Source organism: Ranitomeya imitator, chromosome 4 (genome assembly GCF_032444005.1).
Source record: "Ranitomeya imitator isolate aRanImi1 chromosome 4, aRanImi1.pri, whole genome shotgun sequence".
Taxonomy (NCBI): domain Eukaryota; kingdom Metazoa; phylum Chordata; class Amphibia; order Anura; family Dendrobatidae; genus Ranitomeya; species Ranitomeya imitator.
The window spans coordinates 430797772-430823227 of record NC_091285.1 but is presented as its reverse complement, the minus strand read 5'-3'; the positions used below and the strand labels follow the sequence as shown (position 1 = coordinate 430823227).

The window sequence follows — 25456 nt, the reverse complement described above, 5'->3', positions numbered from 1 at the left end:
CATCTCTCTTATACGAGGTCCTACGCTTGACCTACCTCACCGAGAATAAACGTCTCCATCTGAATGGGTACATGTGAAACCTCTTCTTGGACTCAAATTCTCTCTTTCTGTGGAGGGGTATTGTACCTACTATAATTAAAACACCTGTGGCTAGGAGGCGGGGAGTGCACGATCAGAAGGCTAAAGAATACATTTCAAAAACCTGACCTGCACATCCAAACATAGACTGAGTGTGAACAGGTGCTGAACCCAGAGTCGCCAACTCGTATATAGTTAAGTAAAAAGGGCAGCACACTGTAGCGCCAAAACATGCAAACTTGAAAACACGAAATTTGAACTGCATTACTGCACTAGAAATATGAAAAATGAGAGCTTTTAGCGCATAAAAATGGCCATATTTATGTGTACCTCGTAGCCACTTTACGGCATCTCTCTTATACGAGGTCCTACGCTTGACCTACCTCACCGAGAATAAACGTCTCCATCTGAATGGGTACATGTGAAACCTCTTCTTGGACTCAAATTCTCTCTTTCTGTGGAGGGGTATTGGACCTACTATAATTAAAACACCTGTGGCTAGGAGGCGGGGAGTGCACGATCAGAAGGCTAAAGAATACATTTCAAAAACCTGACCTGCACATCCAAACATAGACTGAGTGTGAACAGATGCTGAACCCAGAGTCGCCAACTCGTATATAGTTAAGTAAAAAGGGCAGCACACTGTAGCGCCAAAACATGCAAACTTGAAAACACGAAATTTGAACTGCATTACTGCACTAGAAATATGAAAAATGAGAGCTTTTAGCGCATAAAAATGGCCATATTTATGTGTACCTCGTAGCCACTTTACGGCATCTCTCTTATACGAGGTCCTACGCTTGACCTACCTCACCGAGAATAAACGTCTCCATCTGAATGGGTACATGTGAAACCTCTTCTTGGACTCAAATTCTCTCTTTCTGTGGAGGGGTATTGGACCTACTATAATTAAAACACCTGTGGCTAGGAGGCGGGGAGTGCACGATCAGAAGGCTAAAGAATACATTTCAAAAACCTGACCTGCACATCCAAACATAGACTGAGTGTGAACAGGTGCTGAACCCAGAGTCGCCAACTCGTATATAGTTAAGTAAAAAGGGCAGCACACTGTAGCGCCAAAACATGCAAACTTGAAAACACGAAATTTGAACTGCATTACTGCACTAGAAATATGAAAAATGAGAGCTTTTAGCGCATAAAAATGGCCATATTTATGTGTACCTCGTAGCCACTTTACGGCATCTCTCTTATACGAGGCCCTACGCTTGACCTACCTCACCGAGAATAAACGTCTCCATCTGAATGGGTACATGTGAAACCTCTTCTTGGACTCAAATTCTCTCTTTCTGTGGAGGGGTATTAGACCTACTATAATTAAAACACCTGTGGCTAGGAGGCGGGGAGTGCACGATCAGAAGGCTAAAGAATACATTTCAAAAACCTGACCTGCACATTCAAACATAGACTGAGTGTGAACAGGTGCTGAACCCAGAGTCGCCAACTCGTATATAGTTAAGTAAAAAGGGCAGCACACTGTAGCGCCAAAACATGCAAACTTGAAAACACGAAATTTGAACTGCATTACTGCACTAGAAATATGAAAAATGAGAGCTTTTAGCGCATAAAAATGGCCATATTTATGTGTACCTCGTAGCCACTTTACGGCATCTCTCTTATACGAGGTCCTACGCTTGACCTACCTCACCGAGAATAAACGTCTCCATCTGAATGGGTACATGTGAAACCTCTTCTTGGACTCAAATTCTCTCTTTCTGTGGAGGGGTATTGGACCTACTATAATTAAAACACCTGTGGCTAGGAGGCGGGGAGTGCACGATCAGAAGGCTAAAGAATACATTTCAAAAACCTGACCTGCACATCCAAACATAGACTGAGTGTGAACAGGTGCTGAACCCAGAGTCGCCAACTCGTATATAGTTAAGTAAAAAGGGCAGCACACTGTAGCGCCAAAACATGCAAACTTGAAAACACGAAATTTGAACTGCATTACTGCACTAGAAATATGAAAAATGAGAGCTTTTAGCGCATAAAAATGGCCATATTTATGTGTACCTCGTAGCCACTTTACGGCATCTCTCTTATACGAGGTCCTACGCTTGACCTACCTCACCGAGAATAAACGTCTCCATCTGAATGGGTACATGTGAAACCTCTTCTTGGACTCAAATTCTCTCCTATACCCCTCCACAGAAAGAGAGAATTTGAGTCCAAGAAGAGGTTTCACATGTACCCATTCAGATGGAGACGTTTATTCTCGGTGAGGTAGGTCAAGCGTAGGACCTCGTATAAGAGAGATGCCGTAAAGTGGCTACGAGGTACACATAAATATGGCCATTTTTATGCGCTAAAAGCTCTCATTTTTCATATTTCTAGTGCAGTAATGCAGTTCAAATTTCGTGTTTTCAAGTTTGCATGTTTTGGCGCTACAGTGTGCTGCCCTTTTTACTTAACTATATACGAGTTGGCGACTCTGGGTTCAGCACCTGTTCACACTCAGTCTATGTTTGGATGTGCAGGTCAGGTTTTTGAAATGTATTCTTTAGCCTTCTGATCGTGCACTCCCCGCCTCCTAGCCACAGGTGTTTTAATTATAGTAGGTCCAATACCCCTCCACAGAAAGAGAGAATTTGAGTCCAAGAAGAGGTTTCACATGTACCCATTCAGATGGAGACGTTTATTCTCGGTGAGGTAGGTCAAGCGTAGGACCTCGTATAAGAGAGATGCCGTAGAGTGGCTACGAGGTACACATAAATATGGCCATTTTTATGCGCTAAAAGCTCTCATTTTTCATATTTCTAGTGCAGTAATGCAGTTCAAATTTCGTGTTTTCAAGTTTGCATGTTTTGGCGCTACAGTGTGCTGCCCTTTTTACTTAACTATATACGAGTTGGCGACTCTGGGTTCAGCACCTGTTCACACTCAGTCTATGTTTGGATGTGCAGGTCAGGTTTTTGAAATGTATTCTTTAGCCTTCTGATCGTGCACTCCCCGCCTCCTAGCCACAGGTGTTTTAATTATAGTAGGTCCAATACCCCTCCACAGAAAGAGAGAATTTGAGTCCAAGAAGAGGTTTCACATGTACCCATTCAGATGGAGACGTTTATTCTCGGTGAGGTAGGTCAAGCGTAGGACCTCGTATAAGAGAGATGCCGTAAAGTGGCTACGAGGTACACATAAATATGGCCATTTTTATGCGCTAAAAGCTCTCATTTTTCATATTTCTAGTGCAGTAATGCAGTTCAAATTTCGTGTTTTCAAGTTTGCATGTTTTGGCGCTACAGTGTGCTGCCCTTTTTACTTAACTATATACGAGTTGGCGACTCTGGGTTCAGCACCTGTTCACACTCAGTCTATGTTTGGATGTGCAGGTCAGGTTTTTGAAATGTATTCTTTAGCCTTCTGATCGTGCACTCCCCGCCTCCTAGCCACAGGTGTTTTAATTATAGTAGGTCCAATACCCCTCCACAGAAAGAGAGAATTTGAGTCCAAGAAGAGGTTTCACATGTACCCATTCAGATGGAGACGTTTATTCTCGGTGAGGTAGGTCAAGCGTAGGACCTCGTATAAGAGAGATGCCGTAAAGTGGCTACGAGGTACACATAAATATGGCCATTTTTATGCGCTAAAAGCTCTCATTTTTCATATTTCTAGTGCAGTAATGCAGTTCAAATTTCGTGTTTTCAAGTTTGCATGTTTTGGCGCTACAGTGTGCTGCCCTTTTTACTTAACTATATACGAGTTGGCGACTCTGGGTTCAGCACCTGTTCACACTCAGTCTATGTTTGGATGTGCAGGTCAGGTTTTTGAAATGTATTCTTTAGCCTTCTGATCGTGCACTCCCCGCCTCCTAGCCACAGGTGTTTTAATTATAGTAGGTCCAATACCCCTCCACAGAAAGAGAGAATTTGAGTCCAAGAAGAGGTTTCACATGTACCCATTCAGATGGAGACGTTTATTCTCGGTGAGGTAGGTCAAGCGTAGGACCTCGTATAAGAGAGATGCCGTAAAGTGGCTACGAGGTACACATAAATATGGCCATTTTTATGCGCTAAAAGCTCTCATTTTTCATATTTCTAGTGCAGTAATGCAGTTCAAATTTCGTGTTTTCAAGTTTGCATGTTTTGGCGCTACAGTGTGCTGCCCTTTTTACTTAACTATATACGAGTTGGCGACTCTGGGTTCAGCACCTGTTCACACTCAGTCTATGTTTGGATGTGCAGGTCAGGTTTTTGAAATGTATTCTTTAGCCTTCTGATCGTGCACTCCCCGCCTCCTAGCCACAGGTGTTTTAATTATAGTAGGTCCAATACCCCTCCACAGAAAGAGAGAATTTGAGTCCAAGAAGAGGTTTCACATGTACCCATTCAGATGGAGACGTTTATTCTCGGTGAGGTAGGTCAAGCGTAGGACCTCGTATAAGAGAGATGCCGTAAAGTGGCTACGAGGTACACATAAATATGGCCATTTTTATGCGCTAAAAGCTCTCATTTTTCATATTTCTAGTGCAGTAATGCAGTTCAAATTTCGTGTTTTCAAGTTTGGATGTTTTGGCGCTACAGTGTGCTGCCCTTTTTACTTAACTATATACGAGTTGGCGAATCTGGGTTCAGCACCTGTTCACACTCAGTCTATGTTTGGATGTGCAGGTCAGGTTTTTGAAATGTATTCTTTAGCCTTCTGATCGTGCACTCCCCGCCTCCTAGCCACAGGTGTTTTAATTATAGTAGGTCCAATACCCCTCCACAGAAAGAGAGAATTTGAGTCCAAGAAGAGGTTTCACATGTACCCATTCAGATGGAGACGTTTATTCTCGGTGAGGTAGGTCAAGCGTAGGACCTCGTATAAGAGAGATGCCGTAAAGTGGCTACGAGGTACACATAAATATGGCCATTTTTATGCGCTAAAAGCTCTCATTTTTCATATTTCTAGTGCAGTAATGCAGTTCAAATTTCGTGTTTTCAAGTTTGCATGTTTTGGCGCTACAGTGTGCTGCCCTTTTTACTTAACTATATACGAGTTGGCGACTCTGGGTTCAGCACCTGTTCACACTCAGTCTATGTTTGGATGTGCAGGTCAGGTTTTTGAAATGTATTCTTTAGCCTTCTGATCGTGCACTCCCCGCCTCCTAGCCACAGGTGTTTTAATTATAGTAGGTCCAATACCCCTCCACAGAAAGAGAGAATTTGAGTCCAAGAAGAGGTTTCACATGTACCCATTCAGATGGAGACGTTTATTCTCGGTGAGGTAGGTCAAGCGTAGGACCTCGTATAAGAGAGATGCCGTATAGTGGCTACGAGGTACACATAAATATGGCCATTTTTATGCGCTAAAAGCTCTCATTTTTCATATTTCTAGTGCAGTAATGCAGTTCAAATTTCGTGTTTTCAAGTTTGCATGTTTTGGCGCTACAGTGTGCTGCCCTTTTTACTTAACTATATACGAGTTGGCGACTCTGGGTTCAGCACCTGTTCACACTCAGTCTATGTTTGGATGTGCAGGTCAGGTTTTTGAAATGTATTCTTTAGCCTTCTGATCGTGCACTCCCCGCCTCCTAGCCACAGGTGTTTTAATTATAGTAGGTCCAATACCCCTCCACAGAAAGAGAGAATTTGAGTCCAAGAAGAGGTTTCACATGTACCCATTCAGATGGCGACGTTTATTCTCGGTGAGGTAGGTCAAGCGTAGGACCTCGTATAAGAGAGATGCCGTAAAGTGGCTACGAGGTACACATAAATATGGCCATTTTTATGCGCTAAAAGCTCTCATTTTTCATATTTCTAGTGCAGTAATGCAGTTCAAATTTCGTGTTTTCAAGTTTGCATGTTTTGGCGCTACAGTGTGCTGCCCTTTTTACTTAACTATATACGAGTTGGCGACTCTGGGTTCAGCACCTGTTCACACTCAGTCTATGTTTGGATGTGCAGGTCAGGTTTTTGAAATGTGCTCTCAGGGTCCAGACGTGTGACTGTGCAAAATTTTGTGGCTGTAGCTGCGACGGTGCAGATGCCAATTCCAGACATACGCACACACACACACACGCACGCACGCACACACACGCACGCACACACACACACACATTCAGCTTTATATTTGTTTATAAAACAGTGTGATCAGCAGTGCTAAATGGGTGTGGTTGGGCGTGGCTATGGGTGTGACTAGTTGTGAAATGGGTGTGGTCAGGGCGCGGCCTAAACTTTGCCACTGCTGCACTGCTACCTTTGTCCCTCCTGGCCTTCTTCAAAAGTTGGGAGGTATGATGTCATATGCCCTTCATGACACAACAAAGACTTTGTGCCAGGCCGGCTGATCAAAAATGGAGTCAACGATTCTGTGATGTAGGTGGTTGTTATCAGGGCTCCCGACCAACAGTCACAGACCACTGATGAGACCACTGATGAGGCCGCTGGACTGGTTCCTAAATGGACAGCACACTACAAGTCAGTGGGGTCACAGTGCTGACCCCAAGGGTACTGAGACAAGGATGCTTGTCATGGTGGCAACATTGTCCTGGCCATAGTCGCCCTACACCGTGCACGGCACTGGGGTTAATGACACTGTCTACAACCATTAATAACATTGTGAAATCCACACAGCACGCAGCAGCCCTGCCCTCCCTGCAGGTTATTGACACGGAACCAACGGCGGCTGCGCACACAAGCGGGGAAGGTAATTCTAGAGGACAAGGTTGCTGTGGGGGACTGGTTTCCGTGCTGTACCGGTGTGCAGGTGGGTGACAGGAGCTGGTCTGAGCTGGGGACTAGAAGAACGCCATTGTGTGTGACACCGGAATCCCGCAGACACAGGCAGCTTGGAGAATAGGGGGTGCAGTGCACTGTGTGCACGGAGGGCACGGCCCGGAGCCTGGTGCCAGCTGCTGCTAGAGCCCCCAGCACAGCGGCCATTGCACCGCACCAGGACAGTGTGCATGTATATATATGTAGTATATGGGAATACACATAACAAGCCTCCACACGGGCTGGGCTACCTCAGGGATCTGTCAGGGTTTGGTCACAGCTTTTTTTTACGTGGACTTTTCTGGAAGAGAAAATAATTTCAAAATCATTTTCTGGATGTTTTCTTTATTATTTGCTAAAATGGATTCAGAAGTCAGATTTGAAGCGATTTTCATAAGAAACTCCTCAAGAATTAATGTTTTTCCACATTGAAAAAAAATACTCAGAAAATAAGACGAGCCCTTGTGCGTTTATTCATAGGATATTTGAAGCATTGAGTCAAGTGGATTTTGGTGCCCAATCTACCCCACAGTCCACAAAAGGCCAGGTTCATCGTAGTGTACTTCATGGTCTGTATATGGACCCAATGCCCGATCTCCCCACCCCGGCTTACAGCCTTAGGACTCATGCAGACCACCGTAATTTGGTCCAACCGTGAGGCAACCTCAGATCAGTGTTCTATTACATCGTGCATATGTCTAATTTCGTTCCTCAAGTAAAGCTGGTCCAAGGAAAAAATCACAGCATGCCCATATTTGATCTAATATTTGGATCACACTCAGCCATGCAAGTCAATGAGTGCCTGAAAAACATCGGACTGCGCTTGGGTGACATCTAAGTGCAGTACGATTTCCGCACACTGACACCAGGGAGAAGATGGAGACATTTTTTTTTTCTTCTCATCCGATAGAATCTGATCAGAGTGTGATTTGCATAATCAGCTTGATCATCTCAGATGAGAGAACATACAGTTGTCTGCAGCTAGCCTTATACGTGTCTGAGATTGTAAGCTCGGGTTGGGAGATGCACACAGTCTGTCCTGCCATTGCAGGCTGTATACAAACAGTTAAATACACTTGTGTAAATCTGCCCTATAAAATTATTCAGTCTGAATGTACCCTATGGCATTGTGCCTCTGATCATATAATCATAAATGTTGTGGTTGTGTAGCAATTATAGAGTTGTTAAAAAACAGAAATTGCAGGCAGGTCGTACATCGCTGATTTGAAGACGGGTAGTAAGGTAGTGCCATGTTGTGCAAACCATAAGGGTTTGTTTCCACGTTCAGGAAACGCTGCGTTTTTGACGCTGCGTTGAGCCGCAGCGTCAAAAACGCAGCGTCCAGATGTTACAGCATAGTGGAGGGGATTTCATGAAATCCTGTCTCCACTATGCATTAAAAGACGCATGCGGCAGATTCGCGAAAACGCACATGCGGCGCGTCTTTTAAGAACGCAGCTTGTCTTTACATTGCAGAAAAAACGCAAGGACAGCGCAGGTGACCTGCCAGTGACCTCAGGTGCAGATTTGGTCAGGATTTTACCTGCATAAAATCCTGACCAAATCCCGATGCAATCCTGAACGCGGACACATACCCTTAACATTCCAAAGTGCAGATTTATTGAAAGCCACCTTGGCTTGAGATATTGGGGCAGGTTTACTAAAATGTCCGTAGTTTTTAGACTGTGTAAACCTAAACTAGTCAGGCTTAACATTGCTTAATTGGCACCACAAATTTGTAGCAAAATTTAGTTTCCTATCTTAAAAGTAATGTATCATAAAAAAATTAAATGTAAAACAATTGCTCCTATAGAAAACCACAGTTGTAAAACCGCGGTGAAATCCGCGATAAATCTGCAGCAAAAAGGTAGCGTTTTTGCCCTGCAGATTTATCAAATCCGCTGCGGAAAAATCTGCAGTGGACCATTATACGTGTGCACATAGCCTAATACTGACGTGAACACTTTCACTGAGGATGCCTGAGATTTAATTATTTTTGTGAGTGGTGACTGGAACCGGCGATGGTGCAGGGAGATGGGGCACAACTTCCCTTCAATGCTTCCTTCTATGTTATTAGGTTTTCAGCTGCTCTTACGCCATTTGCACTATATCTATTCCTGCGAAGGCTGAGTCCTAGGGAAAGGTGTTTCCCAGGAACAAATATTTATAATAGCAGTTGAAATCCTAATAACATAAGAACAGGGTTAAGGGGGTGTAGCTTGCACCCCCCAACACAGCCCTGGTCACCACTCGCTCGTCTTTAGGAGAAGCCTAATTCCATTTTATTATAACCATGAAAGAACTACTTAGAGTAATATAAAATAGATATTCCAAGGTTAATTATCAAATCCATGATTTTTTTTTTTTAAAGACACCATATGATACACTGGATAATAAATATCAATGTAGAAGACAAGATTAAAAATGACATAAAGAGTATAAAAAGAAAAGCATCAGCAGTGTATACCAAAGTGCAGTACTGGGTGAAATATTGATGAGCGAATATATAAAGCGCAAGTGCTTAATTAGTGATGAAAATGCCACGGTATAGAGCTAGTAAATAGAAGTCACAGTATAAGTTACTGAACCAACAGTGACAATAACATATCAAAGGCAAGAGTATAAGACTTGGTTATATACTGCCAATCAAGATATCGGATTTGGCTTCAGCATGGTAGAAGTATTAAAATATAACTTTGACTATATTAGGATAAAATAGCCACAGACTAATTAACAAACATAAAAACACAGAAGTAACCTCATAAAAGTTATCACCTAAAAAAAAGATTTTCAGTAATCAGTAATCATGTGCAATAAAGTACCTATTGAGGTGATGTACAAATAAACTGTAAACAATTTTGAAAAAGAAACAGTCTCGCCAGGTCTTGGTGGTGTCCTTGCAGAATGATATAAGGACTAAAAAATAAAGATAAAAGTAAAAAAAAATGTTAGAAAAATGAAAAGAACTATAAAAATTCAAATCGCCCCTCTTTTCCCCATCCAAAAATTAAAGAAAATAAGCATATTTGTCCAACAAACAACAAAACCATGCATCTTCTGTGAAACAGCCGCGACACATGTAGCTGCGGTGCTGGACAGCTGATTATCTGGAGCGCTCCAGGTATCCGGGTTCCCTCTGCAGCTGATTCGGTAAGCGCTATAGCTTGCTGAATAAGGATGGAGCTGAACATATTCGCTCATCTCTATTTCTAACTGGTTTTGTCAAGTTTCAATCCTTATGATTGCTGGAATAGTGCGGCATGCTGCGCTATTTCCTTCATGATGATGGAACCCTTGATGTATCATTTCATTACTTCTAAGGCCATCATAACAGTTTTCTGGTATGTTGATAACGCTTTGAACACCTTGAGGATGATTTATAGAAACCAAGCACTTCTGACTGTAATCTATTCACTTTAGGTTACTTTTCTTCTGCATTCTTCTATAATGGCTGAAAGTGAAGTACAAAGCACCGAACTCCCTCCTGCCACGCAAGAGGTCACTGCTCAGAATCAGATTTTGACACCGCATGCCCAGCCGCCTCGCTTGTGTAGGTTTTACTCCCAGGGACGTCACTGTCAGTTTGGACAGAGATGTCGTTTTCTACACCAACGTATAGATGACAGACGTCCTGAGAAAAAGCCAGTCCTACCAACTGATTCCGGGGAACAGAATAAGGTTACAGAACCGCTGGTTCCTCATAACAAAGACGAACTGAACCCTGTTCTGCCAAAGAATCAAACTGAATTGCCAAACAAGCAATATCGAAACAGAAAGCTTTGCCGATACTTTGCATCTGGATACTGCTCTATGGATCAAAACTGCAGGTTTTGGCATCCACAGACCCTTCCAGCAGTACGCGATAACTTCTCTGGGAATAAGAAACCTCCTTTTAGAACGAAGGTGGAGCGACCATCAGTTATTCCAGAAGAAATAAGGACTACAAATCTTACTGCAGAGTTGGCCACCAAGCTTAGAGACACGGAAATATCCCAACTCTTGAAGCGGTTTCCGAAGGACAAACTGATCATCCAAGAGAGAGAGGATGGAAAAGTAACATATTATAGGGTAACTGTGGAGCCTACAGATCCAGACTGGGTGAGTCAGTAACCCGTATCCAAAAACAGCACATTATAGTTTTGTTTATGAGAAATCATAATAAATGAATAATTCTTCATTGTAAAGGAGGCAAAACAAGGTAATCAACAAAAAACTTGTATATGTACATGTGTCCTTTTTAGTTCTACTTTTATTTTTATCTTTATTTCTGCACCCGCCATTTCACATGACTCTCAAATAAGCTGTCATCTATGCATTTCTGGCAATTACGCAATTTAGATCTTGTATTTTTCACCAGTTTCCTCTCTGCAGGTTCAATCGCTAAATGTCAGTTTCCCTTCTAGTTGGTGTAGACTAGTCGCTATGAAATCCCCCATACGCAGAGATAAAATGAGATTCTGATCCCCTATTTCTTTGTAGCACACGATCAGAAATAGCAGCAGGGAGGATAGTATATCTCAGTTCTGAGCAGGGTATCTGTGAATCGGTGCGATAGAACACGTGCTAAAAAGCAAGGTGCCTGTGTCTCAATACTGCTTTTCCTCCCCTTCTCTTCTCCATAAACTCTTATGGGCAGCTTGTAACCTGATTCCTAAGTGAGCCAACTCATGTCTCAAGAAAGATTAGCTAGTTTTAAGAGTTAATTATTCATTTAAGAATAGTGAGTGGGGCATGCAGAGAGAAGAGGGATTTTTTTGTCTAGTGATATAATTAAAAAGTGTCTTATGTTCACTCATAGTCTCATACTAATAATTTTATGCAAACAATGTTAATAAGTACTGTTTTTTTTCCAGCAGTTCAGACATGCCTGTAAACTTTGCAGGCTTTACAGTAGCTGTAAGTTGGTGCAAGCATTCCTATGCATGCATACACGTGTGAATAAGACGCGAGTTTAATATGCAAAAAAAAACACATCTTCTCCTAGCCAATTGCATTATTAAAAGCAGATTTCACTTGGATGGCATCCATGTGCTTTTCATGATTTTCACGGAGCCATAAACTTGTGGGATTTTGATCTGTGATTCCGATCACTCCATTACAAGTCTGTAAAAAAAAATGGACATGTAAACAGCACCATAGACTTTAATGTTTAGGTGTTCTTTCTGTGAAAAACACAAGTAGAACATGTAAGTGTAAAATTGTCATCTGAATGAAACCTAATTTGATGGGTCATTTGTAGCGACCTGGAAAACCAGTGTTGAAGGGGTTATACAGGTTTGGCACAAAAGTCTGCAGTCAATCTATGTAACTGCAGACTTGTGAATCCTCACAGCATGCGCAGTGCACGTAGTCAAGTTCGCTGGTGTCAGACGTATGCGATATGCAACAGCCGCAACACATGTAGGGGATGTTTAACAAAGAGGCTATCCCTGCATGTGTTGGGACTGTCGAACAGCCAAGAGCTGTGCAGCCACGTCGGCTCCATCCTGCAAAGCATTCGAGCACGCCGAAGATACTCTATTAGCACACGAGCACGCTTGCTCATCACTAATGTAAAAATGACTTTCTGTGAATATGTTTTGTCTTTTTGATCTTCTTTCATTCACTTCAATCTTTCAAAGCTGTGATACAGCTAAAAGAAGTGACTAGAATCTTCTGCCAACTTCTGTTAGGAACCCATCACTATTTTTTATATACAGTTAACAGAAAAGAAACAAAAAAAGTGTTGGTTGCAAGGATGCCAAGAAAACAACAAAAAAAGACGTCCTGTTTCTGAGTTGTTTTCCCCTGGAAAATCTCAGAGGGTTTGCCAGCGCCTATTATGTGTCATGTGAACATACCTCATAGGCAGAAACCCAGGGGGGAAACTACAATTAATATTGCATGTTACACACAGCTGATCAGTGCTAGCATCGACTTAGGCTGTGTGCACACGATGCAGATTTAGTGCAGATCTGCAGCGTTTTTTTCTGCGCAGAAACACTGCAGATCTGCACTGTGATTTACTGTACAATGTAAATCAATGTAAAAAAAAAAGCTGTGCACATGGTGCAGAAAAATCTGCGCAGAAACGCTGCAGATTTCAAAGAAGTGCATGTCACTGATTTTGTGCAGATGTGCAGCGTTTCTGCACCCCTCCATTAATAGAAATCCGCAGTGGTAAAAACTGCAGAAAATCAGCACAAAATATACAGCAATTCCGCACAAAAAACGCACTAAAACTACAGCAAATCCGCAGCTGCGGATTCTGCCAGGAGATGCGGATTTTGTGCAGAAAATTCTGCACCTCTTTTCTTACGTGTGCACATAGCCTTAGGCTACTTTCACACTAGCGTCGTTTTCAATACGTCGCAATGCGTCGTTTAGGGGAAAAAACGCATCCTGCAATGTTGTCTGCAGGATGCGTTTTTTCCCCATAGACTAACATTAGCGACGCATTGACACACGTTGCAGCCATCGTTTGACGGTTGCGCCATGTTGTGGCGGACCGCCGACAGCAAAAAAGTTACATGTAACGTTTTTTGCTGCGCTGTGTCCACCGTTTCTGACCGCGCATGCGCGGCCGGAACTCCGCCCCCGCCTCCCCGCAACTCACAATGGGGCAGCGGATGCACTGGAAAAATGCGTCCGCTGCCCCTGTTGTGCGGCGCATTCACTGCTAGCGTCGGTACGTTGGCCCGACGCACTGCGACGGGCCGAGTACGACGCTAGTGTGAAAGTAGCCTTATGGTGTAACTGCTTTTCAAGACTGCACAAAGCTGGACGGTGCCAGGTTGTATAACACAGTTAACCCCTTCCCGACCTTTGACGCATACGCTGCGTCATGAAAGTCGGTGCCATTCCGACCCATGACGCAGCATATGCGTCATGGAAAGATCGCGTCCCTGCAGGCCGGGTGAAAGGGTTAACTCCCATTTCACCCGATCTGCAGGGACAGGGGGAGTGGTAGTTTAGCCCAGGGGGGGTGGCTTCACCCCCTCGTGGCTACGATCGCTCTGATTGGCTGTTGAAAGTGAAACTGCCAATCAGAGCGATTTGTAATATTTCACCTAAAAAACTGGTGAAATATTACAATCCAGCCATGGCCGATGCTGCAATATCATCGGCCATGGCTGGAAACACTTATGTGCACCCACCCCACCCCTCCGATCGCCCCCCCACCCCCCCGATCTGTGGTCCGCTCCCCTCCGTCCTGTGCTCCGCTCCCCCGTCCTCCTGTCCGCTTCCCCGTGCACCAATCACACCCCCTGTGCTGCAATCAAACCCCCCCGCACTCCGATCCCCCCCCCGCACACAGCGACCCCCCCCCCCGTGCTCCGATCCACCCCCCCCGCACAGCGATCCCTCACCCCGTGCTCCAATCCTTCCCCGTGCTCCAATCCTCCCTCCCGTGTTCCGATCCACCCCCCCCCATGATCCGATCCACCCCCCCGTGCTCCGACGCCCCCCCCGTGCCCTGATCTCCCCCCCTTATACTTACCTGGCCGCCCGAGGTCCGTCCGTCTTCTTTCCTGGGCGCCGCCATCTTCCAAAATGGCGGGCGCATGTGCAGTGCGCCCGCCGAATCTGCCGGCCGGCAGATTCGTTCCAGAGTGAATTTTGATCACTGAGATATATCCTATCTCAGTGATCAAAATAAAAAAAATAGTAAATGACCCCCCCCTTTGTCACCCCCATAGATAGGGACAATAAAAAAAATAAAGAATTTTTTTTTTTTTCACTAAGGTTGGGGTAAGAACTAGGGTTAGGGTTAGGGGTAGGGTTAGGGGTAGGGTTAGGGCTAGGGTTAGGGGTAGGGGTAGGGTTAGGGCTAGGGTTAGGGTTAGGGTTAGGGTAGGGTTAGGGCTAGGGTTAGGGTTTCGGTATGTGCACACGTATTCTGGTCCTATGCGGATTTTTCCGCAGCGGATTTGAAAAATCCACAGTGCTAAACCGCTGCCGATTTATCGTGGATTTACCGCGGTTTTTCTGCGCATTTCACTGCGGTTTTACAACTGCGATTTTCTATTGGAGCAGTTCTAAAACCGCTGCGGAATCCGCAGAAAGAAGTGACATGCTGCGGAATGTAAACCGCTGCGTTTCCGTGCAGTTTTTCCGCAGCATGTGTACAGCGATTTTTGGTTCCCATAGGTTCACATTGAACTGTACACTCATGGGAAACTGCTGCGGATCCGCAGCGTTTTCCGCAGCGTGTGCACATACCTTTAGAATTAGGCCATGTGCACACGGTGCGGATTGGCCGCTGCGGATTCGCAGCAGTGTTCCATCAGGTTTACAGTACCATGTAAACATATGGAAAACCAAATCCGCTGTGCCCATGGTGCAGAAAATACCGCGCGGGAACGCTGCGTTGTATTTTCCGCAGCATGCCAATTCTTTGTGCGGATTCCGCAGCGTTTTACACCTGTTCCTTAATAGGAATCCACAGGTGAAATCCGCACAAAAAACACTGGAAATCCACGGTAAATCCACAGGTAAAACGCAGTGCCTTTTACCCGCGGATTTTTCAAAAATGATGCTGAAAAATCTCATACGAATCCGCAACGTTGGCACATAGCCTTAGAGTTGGGTTGGAATTAGGGTTGTGGTTAGGGTTAGGGGTGTGTTGGGGTTAGGGTTGTGGTTAGGGGTGTGTTGGGGTTAGGGTTGTGATTAGGGTTACGGCTACAGTTGGGATAAGGGTTAGGGGTGTGTTGGAGGTAGAATTGAGGGGTTTCCACTGTTTAGGCACTTCAGGGGGTCTCCAAACGCAACATGGCGCCACCATTGATTCCAGCCAATCTTGTATTCAAAAATTCAAATGGTGCTCCCTCACTTCCGAACCCCGACGTGTGCCCAAACAGTGGTTTACCCCCACATATGGGGTACCAGCATACTCAGGACAAACTGCGCAACAATTACTGGGGTCCAACTTCTCCTGTTACCCTTGAGAAAATAAAAAATTGCTTGCTAAAACATCATTTTTGAGGAAAGAAAAATGATTTTTTATTTTCACGGCTCTGCGTTGTAAACGTCTGTGAAGCACTTGGGGGTTCAAAGTGCTCACCACATATCTAGATAAGTTCCTTGGGGGGTCTAGTTTCCAAAATGGGGTCACTTGTGGGGGGTTTCTACTGTTTAGGCACACCAGGGGCTCTGCAAACGCAACATGACGCCCGCAGACCATTCCATCAAAGTCTGCATTTCAAAAGTCACTACTTCCCTTCTGAGCCCCCACGTGTGCCCAAACAGTGGTTTACCCCCACACATGGGGCATCAGCGTACTCAGGAGAAACTGGACAACAACTTTTGTGGTCCAATTTCTCCTGTAACCCTTAGGAAAATAAAAAATTCTGGGCTAAAAAATTATTTTTGAGGAAAGAAAACGTATTTATTATTTTCACGGCTCTGCGTTATAAACTTCTGTAAAGCACTTGGGGGTTGAAAGTGCTCACCACACATCTAGATAAGTTCCTTTGGGGGTCTAGTTTCCAAAATGGGGTCACTTGTGGGGGGTTTCTACTGTTTAGGCACACCAGGGGCTCTGCAAACGCAATGTGACGCCCGCAGACCATTCCATCAAAGTCTGCATTTCAAAAGTCACTACTTCCCTTCTGAGCCCCCACGTGTGCCCAAACAGTGGTTTACCCCCACACATGGGGTATCAGCGTACTCAGGAGAAACTGGACAACAACTTTTGTGGTCCAATTTCTCCTGTAACCCTTGGGAAAATAAAAAATTCTGGGCTAAAAAATTATTTTTGAGGAAAGAAAACGTATTTATTATTTTCACTGCTCTGTGTTATGAACTTCTGTGAAGCACTTGGGGGTTCAAAGTGCTCACCTCACATCTAGATAAGTTCCTTTCGGGGTCTAGTTTCCAAAATGGGGTCACTTGTGGGGGGTTTCTACTGTTTAGCCACATCAGGGGCTCTGCAAACGCAACGTGACGCCCGCAGAGCATTCCATCAAAGTCTGCATTTCAAAACGTCACTACTTCACTTCCGAGCCCCAGCATGTGCCTAAACAGTGGTTTACCCCCACATATGGGGTATCAGCGTACTCAGGAGAAACTGGACAACAACTTTTGGGGTCAAATTTCTCCTGTTACCCTTGGGAAAATAAAAAATTGCGGGCTAAAATTCATTTTTGAGAAAATAATTTTTTTTTTTTATTTTCATGGCTCTGCGTTATAAACTTCTGTGAAGCACTTGAGGGTTCAAAGTGCTCACTACACATCTAGATTAGTTCCTTTGGGGGTCTAGTTTCCAAAATGGGGTAATTTGTGGGGGATCTCCAATGTTTAGGCACACAGGGGCTCTCCAAACGCGACATGGTGTCCGCTAATGATTGGAGCTAATTTTCCATTTAAAAAGCCAAATGGCGTGCCTTCCCTTCTGAGCCCTGCCGTGCGCCCAAACAGTGGTTTACCCCCACATATGGGGTATCTGCATACTCAGGACAAACTGGACAACAACATTTGTGGTCCAATTTCTCCTATTACCATTGGCAAAATAGGAAATTCCAGGCTAAAAAATCATTTTTGAGAAAAGAAAAATTATTTTTTATTTTCATGGCTCTGCATTATAAACTTCTGTGAAGCACCTGGGGGTTTAAAGTGCTCAGTATGCATCTAGATAAGTTCCTTGGGGGGTCTAGTTTCCAAAATGGGGTCACTTGTGGGGGAGCTCCATTGCATAGGCACACAGGGGCTCTCCAAATGCGACATGGTGTCCGCTAACAATTGGAGCTAATTTTCCATTCAAAAAGTTAAAAGGCGCGCCTTCCCTTCCGAGCCCTGCCGTGTGCCCAAACAGTGGTTTACCCCCACATATGAGGTATCGGCGTACTCGGGAGAAATTGCTCAACAAATTTTAGGATCCATTTTATCCTATTGCCCATGTGAAAATGAAAAAATTGAGGCGAAAATAAATTTTTTGTGAAAAAAAAGTACTTTTTCATTTTTACGGATCAATTTGTGAAGCACCTGAGGGTTTAAAGTGCTCACTAGGCATCTAGATAAGTTCCTTGGGGGGTCCAGTTTCCAAAATGGGGTCACTTGTGGGGGAGCTCCAATGTTTAAGCACACAGGGTCTCTCCAAACGCGACATGGTGTCCGCTATCGATGGAGATAATTTTTCATTCAAAAAGTCAAATGGCGCTCCTTCCCTTCCGAGCCTTACCATGTGCCCAAACAGTGGTTTACCCCCACATGTGAAGTATCGGTGTACTCAGGAGAAATTGCCAAACAAATTTTAGGATCCATTTTATCCTGTTGTCCATGTGAAAATGAAAAAATTGAGGCTAAAAGAATTTTTTTGTGAAAAAAAAGTACTTTTTCATTTTTACGGATCAATTTGTGAAGCACCTGGGGGTTTAAAGGGCTCACTATGCATCTAGATAAGTTCCTTGGGGCGTCTAGTTTCCAAAATGGGGTCACTTGTGGGGGAGCTCCAATTTTTAGGCACACGGGGGCTCTCCAAATGTGACATGGTGTCCGCTAAAGAGTGCAGCCAATTTTTCATTCAAAAAGTCAAATGGCGCTCCTTCCCTTCCAAGCCCTGCCGTGCGCCCGAACAGTGGTTTACCCCCACATATGAGGTATCGGCGTACTCAGGACAAATTGGACAACAACGTACGTGGTTCAGTTTCTCCTTTTACCATTGGGAAAATAAAAAAATTGTTGCTGAAAAATCATTTTTGTGACTAAAAAGTTAAATGTTCATTTTTTCCTTCCATGTTGCTTCTGCTGCTGTGAAGCACCTGAAGGGTTAATAAACTTCTTGAATGTGGTTTTGTGCACCTTGAGGGGTGCAGTTTTTAGAATGGTGTCACTTTTGGGTATTTTCAGCCATATAGACCCCTCAAACTGACTTCAAATGTGAGGTGGTCCCTAAAAAAAATGGTTTTGTAAATTTCGTTGTAAAAATGAGAAATCGCTGGTCAAATTTTAACCCTTATAACTTCCTAGCAAAAAAAAATTTTGTTTCCAAAATTGTGCTGATGTAAAGTAGACGTGTGGGAAATGTTATTTATTAACTATTTTGTGTCACATAACTCTCTGGTTTAACAGAATAAAAATTCAAAATGTGAAAATTGCGAAATTTTCAAAATTTTCGCCAAATTTCCGTTTTTATCACAAATAAACACAGAATTTATTGACCTAAATTTACCACTAACATGAAGCCCAATATGTCACGAAAAAACAATCTCAGAACCGCTAGGATCCATTGAAGCGTTCCTGAGTTATTACCTCATGAAGGGACACTGGTCAGAATTGCAAAAAACGGCAAGGTCTTTAAGGTCAAAATAGGCTGGGTCATGAAGGGGTTAACACTGAAGCTGTGCAACCTTCATCAGAAAAAAAAGTGGCATGGGTCTTGAACTAATATGTTCAGCATGAACACCATTGTTTCTAATGTGATCACGTCACCATCAAGAAACCGCCGTCATTGCATTGATATACGTTCCTTACTGTGCCATTAAGTAGATTTGCATTGTGGTCAATGTTGTGCAAGAGACTCTTCCAAGACACTAATGCTAAATTGATGTAAGCTACATTGTTTCATATACTTGACTGGTGATCAGAGTATATCTTTTTTACTTGAAAATGATTATAGGAAATGTCTTTATTCAAATATCCTGCTTTAGATAAGAATTAATATAGGTGTTTTACAGACACCCATCACTGTCTTACAGTGATATATATATACCCGCTCTGTTCTTATTCTCAGCGAAGTTGCAATTTTTAACATTTGTTATATGACTCATAAAGATTGCAAAGTGGAAAAATATATTTGGTACAACTCATTAGCACGTTACACGTTGCTTTTTTTCTAACATATACAATGCTGCTCATCATTATTGGCACCCCTTCATTTTTTTCATAGACTGTACAATATCTTCAGAAATAAATGGACATGTATCATAGTTATGTCCTGGGGGGGTTTAATTAGTGGTCCAAAATAATGCAACAATAAAACATTGTTTTTCAATTTACATGTTGCAATTTCAAAGAAGAAATAGAATAAATAGCATGTGCAGCAATAAAGGCCCCCCTTAGTAATACTTGGTTGTACACCCTTTGGCATTGATGACTGCCTCCAAACGTTTCTTGTAGCCTTCTATAAGCTTCTTGCACTTCTCAGCAGGTATTTTCTCCCACTATTCCCTTGTATTTGGTCAAGCTCTTGAATGTTTGCAGGGTTCTTTTTCCCAATGGCAGATTTCAGCTCACCCCAAAGATTTTCAATGAGATTGAGGTCAGGACAAATTGCTGGCCATTTTAAAGCAGTCCATTTTTAATTTTTCAACCATTCCTGTGTACTTTTGGATGTGTGCTTTGGGTCATTGTCTTGATGGAGAACCCATGATCTTTGACTCAAACCAAGTTTTACACAGGGTAGGACATTTTGCTCTAAAATCTCTTGATAATTCTCTTATTTAATGATTCTTGTGATAAGGTCAAGTCCTTAGGTACCAGACCAGCAAAGCAACCCCACAGCATTATGGATCCTCCACCATGCTTAACTGTTAGTAGGGTGATCTTTTCCTTATAAGCTTTGTTGCACTGTCTGTAAACAAACTGTTGCTTTGTATTGCAAAAAGGCTCTATTTTTGTTTCATCTGTCTAAGAACATTTTCCCAGAAGGATTGTAGTTTATCAATGTACTCTTTGGCAAAGATCAGTCGTTCCTTTTCATGTCTTTTCTTCAGCAATGGTTTCTTCCTTGGCCTTTGACCTTAAAGCTCTGCTTGGTTGAGTGTGCGGTGTATGGTATTTGTTGAAACCATGACCCCAGACTGTTCCAGGTTGGCCTTCAGGTCTTTGGAGGTTTGACTTGATGTTTTTTCCACCATTCGCATCAACCTTGGACGATCTCTCATGTTAATTTTACTCTTTCTCTCTCGCACAGGGAGGTTCTTGACTGTTCCATGCTTGGCACACTTTTTAAAGTGAACCTGTCATCAGGTTTGGCCAACACGAATTACGGCCACCGCCTTTCAGGGCTGATATATACAGCATTCTATAATGCTGTATATAAGCCCCCAACCCGATCTGTAAGAGAAGAAAAATAACTTTTATTATACTCACCCGCGGGGCGGAGCGGTCCGATCCGAGGGGGTGTCGCTCTTCTTGGTCCGGCGCCTCTCATCTGCTTGCGATGCCGCCCTCCTGCTTGCTTCATGTGGATGACACCTCGCTGCATGATCCACACAGTCTACTTGGCATGGCGCTCATGCGCAGGCGTACTTATCTGTCCTGTTGAGGGCAGAGCAGAGTACTGCAGTGCGTAGGTGCCGGAAACGGTCAAAACGCCGTGGGCTTGGTGAACAAAACATTGAAATTTTGCGTCCATGGCCAGGAAACTCTCCAGATATCAATCCCATTTAGAGCTTGTGGTCAATCATCAAAAAGCGGGTAGACAAATGAAAACAAACTGTGATGAACTGCAATCACTTATTAGAAAAGAATGGGTTGTCATTAGTCAGGATTTGACTGAAGCTGGTATCGAGCGGCCAGGGCGAGTTGTAGAAGTCTTAACTGTATAAACTTGATGTATTTGTGAATAAAAGTGTGATATCTTATGAATTGCTTATAATTGTATGTCAGTAACCATAGAAACATCTGACTTAAAACGTCTACAAACACTGAAACCGCAAATATTGTTAAAAACAAAATTTGTGTCAGTCTCCAAACTCTTGGCCACTACTGTATGTGTGAGAGAGATAGGAACGCAGGATCTCCTCTTTCCTGTGGTTGCAGCGTATGGAAGACCCCTTAACAGCTAGTTATTATTTTGAGCAGAGTTCAGGGAAAACTGACAATTCAGTATGCAGCCTGCAGAAAAGAAACGTCTGATAAATAAAGGTTATAAATTATTTACTGGAGATAAATTTTGATTTCACATTTTTATGATGGCTTATTCTGAAAAGATACCCAGAACTAAATCTATGCTTAGATTAAAAGCATATGCAGAGGTCTTGTTCTTATTTGCATCCATTTTCCTCTTTTTTTTTTTTTTTTGTCTCCGTCCAGACACTGGCTTCATCTGGCTCCCTTATCATTTTACTTAAACAGTAGGATAAAAAACTAATGCATATATTTGTCTTCCGCAGCCATTTGATCTAAAGGAAATAGAGATTTTACTGGAGTTCCCTGAGGACTATCCCTTGCAGGTATTTAACATTGCACATTGAGCTTTAATGTCAAACCAATGAGCCTTTACTCCACTTACCATTTTACATTTGTGGAAAGAATTTACTTTCAATTACTTGTTCTCAGGGTGGGAGGTTAATTGTACCTGTTAGACATTAGAGGGGTTATATATATATCTATATACAGTACAGACCAAAAGTTTGGACACACCTTCTCATTTAAAGATTTTTCTGTATTTTCATGACTATGAAAATTGTAAATTCACACTGAAGGCATCAAAACTATGAATTAACACATGTGGAATTATATACTTAACAAAAAAGTGTGAAACAGCAGAAAATATGTCTTATATTCCAGGTTCTTCAAAGTAGTCACCTTTTGCTTTGATGACTGCTTTGCAAACTCTTGGCATTCTCTTGATGAGCTTCAAGAGGTAGTCACCGGGAATGGTCTTCCAACAATCTTGAAGGAGTTCCCAGAGATGCTTAGCACTTGTTGGCCCTTTTGCCTTCACTCTGCGGTCCAGCTCACCCCAAACCATCTCGATTGGGTTCAGGTCTGTGACTGTGGAGGCCAGGTCATCTGGCGTGGCACCCCATCAATCTAGTTCTTGGTCAAATAGCCCTTACACAGCCTGGATGTGTGTTTGGGATCATTGTCCTGTTGAAAAATAAATTATGGTCCAACTAAACGCAAACCGGCTGGAATAGCATGCCGCAGCAAGATACTGTGGTAGCCATGCTGGTTCAGTATGCCTTCAATTTTGAAAAAATCCCTACAGCAAAGCACCCCCACACCATCACACCTCCTCCTCCATGCTTCACGGTGGGAACCAGGCACCAGGTGGGAGTCCATCCGTTCACCTTTTCTGCGTTGCGCAAAGACACGGTGGTTGGAACCAAAAATCTCAAATTTGGACTCATCAGACCAAAGCACAGATTTCCACTGGTCTAATGTCCATTCCTTGTGTTCTTTAGCCCAAACAAGTCTCTTCTGCTTGTTGCCTGTCCTTAGCAATGGTTTCCTAGCAGCTATTTTACCATGAAGGCCTGCTGCACAAAGTCTCCTCTTAACAGTTGTTGTAGAGATGTGTCTGCTGCTAGAACTCTGTGTGGCATTGACCTGGTCTCTAATCTGAGCTGCTGTTAACCTGCGATTTCTGAGGCTGATGACTCGGATAAACTTATCCTCAGAAGCAGAGGTGACTCTTGGTCTTCCTTTCCTGGGGCGGTCCTCATGTGAGCCAGTTTCTTTGTAGCGCTTGATGGTTTTTGCAACTGCACTTGTGGACACTTTCAAAGTTTTCCCAATTTTTCGTACTGACTGACCTTCATTTCTAGTAATGAAGTAACGATGGCCACTCGTTTTTCTTTACTTAGCTGCTTTTTTCTTGCCATAATACAAATTCTAACAGTCTATTCAGTAGGACTATCAGCTGTGTATCCACCAGACTTCTGCTCAACACAACTGATGGTCCCAACCCCATTTATAAGGCAAGAAATCCCACTTATTAAACCTGACAGGGCACACCTGTGCAGTGAAAACCATTTCCGGTGACTACCTCTTGAAGCTGATCAAGAGAATGCCAAGAGTGTGCAAAGCAGTAATCAAAGCAAAAGGTGGCTACTTTGAAGAACCTAGAATATAAGGCACATTTTCAGTCGTTTCACACTTTTTTGTTAAGTATATAATTCCACATGTGTTAATTCATAGTTTTGATGTCTTCAGTGTAAATATACAATTTTCATAGTCATGAAAATACAGAAAAATCTTTAAATGAGGTGTGTCCAAACTTTTGGTCTGTACTGTATATATAGTTTTGACCCTTAGACAATTATATAGTAGATATATCTACTATATAATTGTCTAAGGGTCACTTCCGTCTTTCTGTCTGTCTGTCACGCATATTCATTGGTCGCGGCCTCTGTCTGTCATGGAAATCCAAGTCGCTGATTGGTCGTGGGCGTTTTGCCATGACCAATCAGCGACGGCCATAGTCTGGCAGCGAAATGGCCGCTGCTTTACTGCCCTGCAGTCAGCGCCGAGCGCTCACACAGGGTTAATGCCAGCGTTAACGGTACGCGGTGTAACGCACTCCGTTAACGCAGCTATTAACCCTGTGTGACCAACTTTTTACTATTGATGCTGCGTATGCAGCATCAATAGTAAAAAGATCTAATGTTACAAATTATAATAATAAAAAAAAGGTTATTCTCACCATCCGACATCGTGCGCTGTCCTCAGCAGTGCAAGCTGCAGGTTCCGGTGCCAAAGATGCTGTGCGAGAAGGACCTGCCATGACGTCACTGTCATGTGACCGCGACGTCATCACAGGTCCTGCGCTCATACCAGCCCTGGGACCGGAAGCTGCCGCGTGCACCGCACACAGGTGCCAGGACTTCAAGGGGTCTTCAGAAGGTGAGTATATGTTTATTTTTTATTTTAAGTCTTTTTTTAACCACGCATATAGTACCCACATTGCTATATACTACGTGGGCTGTGTTACATACTGCATGGGCTCTGTTATATACTACATCTCTGCTATATACTATGTAGCTGGGCAATGTTCAACGTGACTGTCCAATATACTACGTGGCTGTGCAATATAGTACGTGCTCTGTGTTACATACTACGTAGCTGTGCAATATACTATGTGGCTGTGTCGGTTCTGTTATATCCTACGTCGACTATGCAATATACTACGTGGCTCTGTTATATACTACGCGGCTGTGCAATATACTACGTGCCTCTACAATATACTACGTGGTTATTATATACTATGTGGCTCTGCTATATACTACGTCGCTGACCAATATACTACATAGCTGTGCAATACACTACGTAGCTGTGCAATATACTACGTGGCTCTACAATATACTACGTGGCTCTGCTATATACTACGTGGCTGAACAATATACTACGTGCCCGTGCAATACACTACGTGGCTATGTTATATACTACGTGGCTGTGTTACATACTACGTAGCTCCGATATATACTACGTCGGTTGTGTTATATACTACGTCACTGTGCAATATAGTACGTAGCCTGTTCTATATACTACCTACATATTCTAGAATACCCGATATGTTAGAATCAGGCCACCATCTAGTATGTGTGTATGTATATATATATATATATATATATATATATATATATATATATATATATATATATATATATATATATATATATGGATCTGTACTACCCAGGGTTAATAACTGCTGTTAGCAAAATAGAACGTGTTAACAAAAAATTTTTTCTGCACACAAAAACCACAAAACAAATAGAAATGTAATTATTAAAAGGCAAAAACTAAGCTAATAGAAGCATTTCACAACATATATTTCAACACCAGAGATATTCCCGACGGATTTAACAAAATTGGCCAAGTAATGTGAAGCAATCTTCTACTACTTATTCGAGAGCCCTTTGATAAAAGACATTCTTAGTTTTTCCTTCAGGTGCAAAGACAGATTTTTGGCTGTTCTAACTTTTGAACAGGCCACATAAAGTTGACCACGA

The 25456-nt window shown here is 43.0% G+C and overlaps 1 protein-coding gene across 2 annotated transcripts in view; it reads left to right on the top strand.

Annotated features, from left to right (window-relative positions):
• Positions 1–6715: 6715 nt before the first annotated feature.
• LOC138676345 (uncharacterized) overlaps positions 6716–25456 on the top strand; it is a 69034-nt gene continuing 50293 nt past the window's right edge. Inside the window, exons 1-3 of one of the 2 annotated variants that reach the window (XM_069765542.1) lie at positions 6716–6786; positions 10215–10892; positions 21893–21952. In XM_069765542.1, the coding sequence (XP_069621643.1) occupies positions 10242–10892; positions 21893–21952 (711 nt within the window). In that variant the 5' untranslated portion in view covers positions 6716–6786; positions 10215–10241. The other variant, XM_069765543.1, reaches the window with a different exon arrangement.